At 37.0% G+C, this 9,039-nt stretch overlaps 1 protein-coding gene across 4 annotated transcripts; it reads left to right on the forward strand.

The window, feature by feature from the left end:
- On the forward strand, positions 41-8,117 carry LOC110263205. Of its 4 annotated transcripts, none has more exons than XR_002348411.1 (4): positions 41-352; positions 481-711; positions 863-1,011; positions 7,570-8,117. XR_002348411.1 is itself a non-coding variant. In XM_021104163.1 (3 exons), exons 1-3 carry the CDS (start codon positions 6,910-6,912, stop codon positions 7,907-7,909), a joined length of 747 nt encoding a protein of 248 aa, XP_020959822.1. In that variant the 5' UTR covers positions 5,845-6,909; the 3' UTR covers positions 7,910-8,117. The 4 variants fall into 4 exon arrangements, 2 of the variants coding, with proteins under 2 accessions (XP_020959822.1, XP_020959821.1); XR_002348410.1 differs by having other exon boundaries at positions 42-352; positions 476-711; XM_021104163.1 differs by lacking the exons at positions 41-352; positions 481-711; positions 863-1,011 and adding an exon at positions 5,845-7,455 and having other exon boundaries at positions 7,573-7,731; positions 7,868-8,117.

Raw genomic sequence — 9,039 nt, forward strand, 5'->3', positions numbered from 1 at the left:
CACTATTGCACTATGTATTTAATATATAAAATTATTAACACACTTTGTAGTAAGAAGATAATTAGCCTGGTGGTAGAGGTATGTCTAGCCATACATGAGGTATAAGGGTCGAAATCTTGCTGTTGATCGGTCTGGTTTAACTATAATTCTGCTTCAATTTCATGAAGGAGACAAAGGGAAACTGAAGCTATTGTGTCTAGTGAGGTGTCTTCATGCTCAAAAAACCAAAAAAAATCACTTGTTCTTACTTTTCCATATGTTCCATGCTACAATTGCAAGAAGACGCAGCAAATAGTGTTCATCTTGCCGTCTTCGGAGGTCGTCTCTTGTTGCCAACCAAACTTGGAGAAAGGTAGCATAATTGTCTCTGAGCTTTAGGTTGTTTAATTTCTCTTTTTTTCAGACTGATTTTGCATTTGGATATGAAAAAAGACAATGAAAAATCGATTCTTTTTTACCACAATTTATGGGACAGCTCAGTGAGGAAGTGGGAAACTAACGGTGAATAACTTCCATGACCGGCAATCTCTCATGCAAAGCTCGCAAGAGGAAGATTTTGATCTTGGACGGAATTTTTAGTTTTCACAATTTCTTCCACATACTCTGCCTCTGTTTGTTTCTGGAAGTGCTTCAAAAGGGGCGTGGTAGAACTGATATGCTACCAAATAGCTAGATGCGGTGTTGTACATACCTGATTTACTATGGATCTAGGTAAGTATATCCTCTCCATCTCCGATTTTTACTTTTCTGATGCGTTGAGCTATATTCTGAGGAAAAATATTTCTAATAAGTTGGTCATTCCAGTTTTTGCTTGGATCAAACAAGTCCTTGACCTAATACAGTTGATTCACGTGTCCATCAGGTATGGTCCCACATTGCAGCGTGAACGAGTGAGGTGGGGGGAGCCAAGGATCAGAGAAGATTTTGACATTGCAACCAGAACCTATTTCCCATCACAAGCCTTTTTCAATGACTTTGTGTCCTTCATGAATCTTCTCCAGTCCCAAGAAGGTATAATTCAAACTTTAGCATTCATCACATTTTCATATCTGAAATATTTTTCTTTCAGCATTTTAGCAAGTAGTGAATTAGGTTGTTGAACTATTTTCCAGCACTACTTGTCTAATAATGCCAAATTCTGAGCCCTGAGATCTTTGAAATAAAGGTCCCCTTCTTTCTTAGGTCTAGACATCTAGTCCCAACTAATTCATGCCATCTTTCGTTCCGAACCCTTTTGACTCCACGAAAATTGCTTTAGTATACTGTGAATTTCATGAATGAGGTTGTTCGAAAGTTTAAAACATGAAAGGGGTATTATGGCTAAAGAAAATTGCCGATTTGTTTATATTCACTTTTGACCACTAAACCCCTCATACTCTTCCACAACTAGATAATTTGAAGACAACTGTCATTAAAGGCTTTATAGAATAGAATAGAGTCATCTGTGAACAGTAGGTGGTTGATCACAGGGCTTTTTCGGTTGATATAGAATCCTTCAATAGCTTTGTTTTGCTCTGCCTTGTGTAGCAAGAAGGAGAGTCCTTCTGCACAATAAAAAAAAATATGGGGATAGAGGATCACCCTGATTAATCTCTCTACTTGGCCTAAAAAAGTCAAAAGATTGTCCTTCCACAACGATAGAGTAAGAAACAAACGTCACCACCTCTTGAATCCAACCAATCCATCTAGAATTAAACCGCAACTTCCATAGTATAAACCATAGAAAATTTTATTCCACCTTATCATAGACCTTGCTCATATCTAATTTCACAGTCATCTCGTTTACAAGCCCCATCTTTTTAATCTTCAGATAATGCATACATTTATGTACAATGAAACTATTATCTAAAATTAGTCTACCCTTCAAAAAAGCACATTGGTTGTGACTCACTAATTTATTCATGATCCCTTGTAACCTATGCACCCGCACTTTTGCAATGATCTTATAAATAACAGAGGAAAGACTAATAAGTCTTACTTGTGTAATTTCTGTAGTATTAAGAATCTTTGTAATAAGACATATCTGGGTGTGATTGAAAGCCTTCAGCAGTCTCCTAATCCCAAAGAAACTATTAATCGCATGAAAAACATCTAATCCAACAACATCCCAATAAACCTGAAAGAACTTAGCAATAAAACCATCATCATCCAAAGCACTCAAAAGATGGATAGAAAAGGCAGCCCTCTTCACCTCTTCCAAGGACACTAGTCTGGTCAGCTTCTGGTTCATTGTATTAGTAACTTTTAGATGAAAATCAGCAAATACTTTCTCCGATTCTAGTTGATTGACTGATGTAAATAAATCTTTATAACTTTTCTCTGCCACCCCAGCAATCTCAGCATGAGAGGTTACCATCGCACCATCTTGATCAATTAACTTTCATATCTTATTTCTACGATTTCGAGATTGAAAACTTTGGTGGAAGAATTTGGAATTCTAGTATCCTACCTTTAACCACTTAATACATGACTTTTCTTTCCAGTAGCTTTCCTCTTTACCATACACCTCTCCTAGTTGACTTTCCAAAATAGTGATTTCTATCCCCCCCATTGATACTTGCTGATTTTAGTTCTTCTAGTTTCTTAAGGAGATCTTCAATTTTCTTCTGAGAATTTACTATATTCTGTTGTTGCCATTTAACCAGCTTGTGTCTACAGAATTTTAGCTTCTGGGCAAGGCAAGACATAGGAGAACCTTCAACAATTGTACCCCATGCTTCTAGTACTTGCTTCTGAACCTCCTCATCCCACACTAGTGTTCCTGGAATTTGAATCGAGGCTTAGATCGCTCAACCTGGGAGCTAGAATCCAGTAATAAAGGCGAATTTGAGTCTTCCACCCTAACAGTAATATAAAACTCTCCTGAACCCACTACCTGAACATTTATGTCTTCCCTCCAAGCCAAAGTATTCCCCCACAGATCCCAAAGGATTGACTAAAAACTAGCTTCCAAAACTACAGCTCTTAATCTTACGTTCCACTAATCGAGATTGGTTTTTGTTTTCACAGAGAAAACCAATCTTGGGGAGTGGGATCTACAAATCCCTTTTAAATTTTGGATTGTCAGGGGTCTTCACAAACCCCGACAATTCCAAATTAAGCACTTCATAGTTCATGGGGATCATTTGTTGGCTGGCACCCTCCACTATTAAATTATTGTCAGACTCCAAACCTAGGCAAATTTTCTTCAAGCTGACTTCATTCTCTTTCCCACCTATTTCCCTTTTTTCTCCAGTTATCTTCTTAATGTTTCTTTTTCCTTGCCTCACCATTTGAGTAAAAGACGTATATTTTTTTTTATTTACCGAGTTTCTTGCAAAAACTACACTCCATTATTCTACTAAAAGAAATGTCATTCAAGGCCGAGGTCATTGTGTTGCTTATCTTCTCTTTGACTCATTCTCTAACATTATTACTATTTTCTCCAAGAGCTAAGTCATACCCACAAGAGCTGCTGCTTACCCCCCAAGTTCCGCTTCCTTTCATGCTTAGTTTTGCAAAATCATCAAGGAGCCACAATGAGGCTGGTTTCTTCTTCTGCTGCTGCTTCGGGTTGTGTGAGGCACTAGTCTTGGTGTTACCAAGCTCTTTTTTTTATCTTCACTCGTCTTCTAACTTGGTCAGCTTTTAACCACTCACCTATGTACTTTGTCTTCTTTCACCACATTATTTGTTGAGTCCGTTAAAAAAAAGGACATATTTTAGTACCATGTCCTAAATAACCACAATAGGTGCAGAAGATTCCAATTCTTTTATAGCACAGACCAATCTCCATAGTAGCTTGATTCGGCCCCTGTAATTTCAGACTATCCTTGATTGGTCTCTCATTATTGATCATCACTTTAGCTTTAAGGATTTGACCTTCCTTTTTATTTCAAATAATCCTGCATCCAGCACCTCCCCCATTTTCCTCCCAACTTTCTCTCCACCTCTATCGACTTAAAGCACTCAGGTACTCCCTAAAATTGCACCCAAATAGGGAAGGTAGAAATCTGGCTTATGTAATACTTTTCCAAAAGGGATACATATCAAGTAAGTAGTCTCGACCTACGAAGCAAAGGCCGACTAGAAATATATACACAGCCCAAAAATATAACAAAAGAATAAACATAAATCATGTTTCTCCATAATTAACATCTAAGAGGGATATACAAATTAAAATATAAAAGTGGAGAATACAACTAAACTAAGTACAACATAAAGTCCCAAAAGACAATCTTCGCTTCCAAAAAAAAAATCAGCACGCTCAACAAGGTGCCTCATGTCCTGCATTTGTAAAATAAACAATTCCTAACACGGGTGAGAACATTATCCTTTCGAGTTCTCAATAGGGTAACAATTCCAAATAGAGATGATGTAAGATGACACGAACACACTAGGCGATCCTACACTCCACTCAACCTAAAGTTCAAACCTAGGGTCCTTTCTAAACTAAACAGGATAATCAGAAACTAAATTTTAGCTAATAAATGATCTCCGATTCCCAATTACTCTCAATACAAATCATAAATCTTCTCATTATCAGAATGGCTCCAACTTAGTAATTTCAGTGACAAACTCATTTAACAACAAACCACTAATTATCACATTCTCATCCAGAACAACCCTCAGCGTCACTACTGCTAGTATGAGGGATCTCTTAGTTATGCAAACACAGGCAAAACAATACAAGAAATATACAGATAGAGAGAACAGATAAAGCATTTAGATTAAGTAGCATATAGATACATTTAATTAAGAAGGCAAACCAATTACAAGATGCACACCAAAACAATACACACAAATGAATATGATGCATGTTTGCCCTATGGCCAATGAGCTCATTTGCCAGTTATACAATCAAACCTGATATGTCTGGTAGCTAACCTTAGACAGTCCCTCGGTGTGTACATCCCCAAGAAGAATTCACATCTCTTGGAGGAATTATCCAAAAAGCTATAAATATCCGGCCACATCTTGCAACGGAGGGTCAATAAAATCTCAAGTCTCAATCCGGAGCAAGTAGGGTGAACCACTGCATCTACTCAAGGAGTCTCAATCCTCAACCCAAAACAAATGGGGCGAATCACACCCTTGCATCTACCCAGAGAGGCATCATATCAATCAATATTCAATATTCAATTCGTCACGCAAGCGAGATAACACCCAGACATCGCCAATAAACAGATACTTAAATCATACACAAGGGGGATATCACCCGAACTTTGCCATCTCAGCCAATCCGACTATACTCAATCATCGTCAATCTCATCGTTCATGACTTATCTCAATTCAGTATTCTGTAAACTCATTACTCACAGGCTTCCATCAATATTCATTAGCTTAAGTTCATAATCTCATTCAAAAATGACAATCTAATATGATCCATAGGTTCACACTCATTTCCAAGCCTAAAAACAAGTTGTCGGACCTTAATTAGTGGGTTACGAAAGTTTACAAGTTTACCAAAAAAGTCAAACAGTTAAAAACAGAGTTTAAGTCTGAAAATAGAGCTTGTGCATACACATCACCTTTGTGCGTACACACACACGCACCCGAACGCAATTCCCAGCTTGTGCATACGCATAATCCCTGTGCGTATGCACAACTTGCAAAATTCCTGGGCATACGTACGCATACCCCTCGTGCGTACGCACGAGCATTATTACCCGTTCTGTTCTGTGCGCATGCACCATAGTGTGTGTGGGCACACATACCAGAAATTATAGTTTTCAACAAACTCTTAGAATTCAATTTAAAACACAAATTTTTAATCACTCATAACTTCCTCTACAAAATTATTTTTCATCATTCTTAAACCATTTTAAAGCTCTCACCACCATTTTTAATTTAAGATAAATTTCATTGAAATCCAAACTTCAAGCGGCAAGTTGTGACCCGTTAAAGTTGGTCAAAAACTCATTTTTACCAAATATTGCACAATGCTTATTTTGAGAAATTCTCAAACCCAACTTGGTTCAAATCACTCAATTACCATTTTTAAATATGTCATATTCTCAATCATCAAGTCTCAACTATTCCAAACCTAATCAGAACAATTTTAACTTATTTAACATAATTCATTAACTATATCCAATCTCAACCTTATGCACAACACTCATACATTCAAATCTACATCACCGCCAAATATGTATATTTGGCTTTGCCTTGGTAGAGGACGAACAGACGGCAACATATACGTGGTTGTTGCAAAATTTTCTAGAAGTCATGCTGAACAAGTCTCCCAGTGTTGTGGTCACAGACGGTGACGAAGCAATGAAGGCAGCAATTCGAGAAATCTTCCCAAATGTAACTCACCGATTATGTGGTTGGCACATTCAGAAGAATGTAACGACAAACATAAAAAAAAAATTTTTTTTCCAACGACTTCAGAAGATGTTTGTATGCTCCATGGCATCCGAATGAATTTGAAGAATATTGTGAGAATATGATAAAAAAAAATATGGGTTGGAGGAAAATGAATGGGTTCTAAATGAATATGAGAAGAGGAAAAGTTGGGAAAGTGCTTACTTGAGAGATAAATTCTGTGCTGGATTTAGAACAACATCAAGGTGTGAGGCGATAAACAACTTCATCAAGAGGTTTATTTGCATTTGCCAAAGTCTTCTAGAGTTAGTCCAAAATCTTGAACATGCTCTTAGGGACTATAGAAATAATGAATTAGTTTCTCAATTTAAGACGTTGTATAGGGAGCCCGTTCTAACTACTGGGCTAGAAGCATTGGAGCTTTCTACTGCCAATTTTTACACAAGAGAGATTCTTGGAGAAGTAAAAAAGGAGATTCAAGGATTGGTCGCATTAGATGTAATAAATGAGGAAAACATATCAACCACTGTTGTGTTAAACGTTAAGGAGTGTGACAGGAGGCAACATATATATAACGTACTTTATGATCGCAATACTGAGCATATGGAGTGTGAACGTAGTCAGTGGAGTAGTGAAGGCATTCCTTGCAGCCACATGTTTTGTGCAATGAAAAGGGTAGGTTTACAGAAGTTGCCAAATAGTCTTCTTTTGAAAAGATGGTCGAAGGATGCCAAGAAGTATCTGGATGAAAGTTCTGCTGGAAGCACTATGCAAGACAGAGAAAGAGAATTTTTAATGCGCTATGGCGCATTGTCAGTGGCAACTACGTGGATGGTATTCTTAGAAGCTCAAGATGGTCCTTCTTTCCATGACACTATGAATGAAGTATGTCGTTGGACCCAAACACTAGAACAAAAATCTGGCTTGAAAAGACAAACAAGAGATTCTCCCACGCCAAACTTTGTTGGTGACCCTTTAGTGGTCAAGACAAAAGGAGCACCCAAGGGGAAAAAGGAGAGGGGTAAACGGAGGTGCACTAAATGCAACAGTGCTGGTCATGTAAAGAATAAATGTCCTGTGAGGAATGACGGTGACGATTTGGGTGATAAGACTGGTAGTGGCACGCAAGCTAGCTTTGGTACCGAAGAGGTCAGTAAGATACAATATTGCATTAGTTGTTACTTGAATTAAAATAAACTCGTAACCTCTATGTTGTAGTTATACTTGATAGAATTTTTGACTCCATGTATTATTTTTTCATAGGAGCTTCCCAAGGAACCTGTGGCTTCTCAAGAGACATTAGCAGTGCCAAATATAGAAGTAAATGCATCTGTGCAGCAAGATTTTGGGCTAGGTGATTCAGGATTGATTAATGGTCATGAGACTCCCATCCCACCATATGGAAGTCATCAGTGGCTATTACAGGTATAAATAATAAGAGATGAATAATTGCATTGTTGAAACTTAGTGTTTTGGTAAGTTTTAAACTATTTGAAATCACATTATGATTCGTTGAAGTTCTTTTCATTTCTCTCAAATTTGTTTGTGCTGTGGAGAACAGGTTGTACAACAAGGACATTATTCGAAGTTCAGTGGGATGTAGTAGCATGTACTTGTATATACTCATGAGAGTATGGTTTAAGATGTTAGTTAAATTCTTGGATTTCAAATAGTGGTGCTTTGAGGTTGATATAAATTTTTTATAATTAAATTTTTAGATATTTATCATAACTTGTCATCGTTACACTCGGCTGAAATGTGCAGAAGGATTCAATAGTTTTGATTTATATAGTTAAAATTATTGTTGATCTTATTCATGCTAAAATTCAAAAGGGTCTCTTGTTGGTTCTTATTCATGCTAAAATGCATGTTAAAATTCTGTTTGATTTACGAAATGCATGAAAAATTATTATAACTGTAATATACATTCCATGCTTGATGTCTCAACAAGTATCAATCTGTATGCTAAAGGAAAAGACGATTTGGAACCTGTGTTCTCTTCCTGAGAAAAAGAGAGTATTGGAGCAGCAAATGATAAATGCACATATTTTTTTGTCTGAGTAATATATTAGGGAATAGGATGATACTATCTTAGTGCATCATTCCTGGGCTTGCAAGCTGAATTTGTTGTACTAGATGTTATACTGCTAAACTATGGCATTAAAGCAGTCAATAGTAGCAGTCAATATGGTATTGCTACAGTACAACATTTTTATTTGAAGAATTCATGTTGTTTTCCTTGCATCCGTATGAGGTGAAATTTCTGTGTTCTGTGGTTTATTGTCAGGATATTTGATTTAGTTTCGAGTTTTTAAGTCCTTCATGGTGGTTGATTGTTTTGGCACAGCTGATGTTACCGTACCGCCGCTACGAGTCTGACCAAGTGAGTTTTTCATCCTTGTAGTGGTCTGAATTTCTCAGGACAGAAGCCAGAAACCCCAGTGTTGGACACAATAAACTACTGATGAGCGGATAATTTATACGCTTTTTGGCATTATTTTTATGTAGTTTTTAGTATGATTTAGCTACTTTTTAGTATATTTTTATTAATTTTTAAATAAAAATCACATTTTTGGACTTTACTATGAGTTTGTGTGTTTTTCTGTGATTTCAGGTATTTTCTGGCTGAAATTGAGGGACATGAGCAAAAATCTGATTCAGAGGCTGAAAAAGGACTGCAGATGCTGTTGGATTCTGACCTCCCTGTACTTGAAGTGAATTTTCTAGAGCTAC

This window comes from Arachis ipaensis, chromosome B06 (genome assembly GCF_000816755.2).
Source record: "Arachis ipaensis cultivar K30076 chromosome B06, Araip1.1, whole genome shotgun sequence".
Classification (NCBI taxonomy): Eukaryota; Viridiplantae; Streptophyta; class Magnoliopsida; order Fabales; family Fabaceae; genus Arachis; species Arachis ipaensis.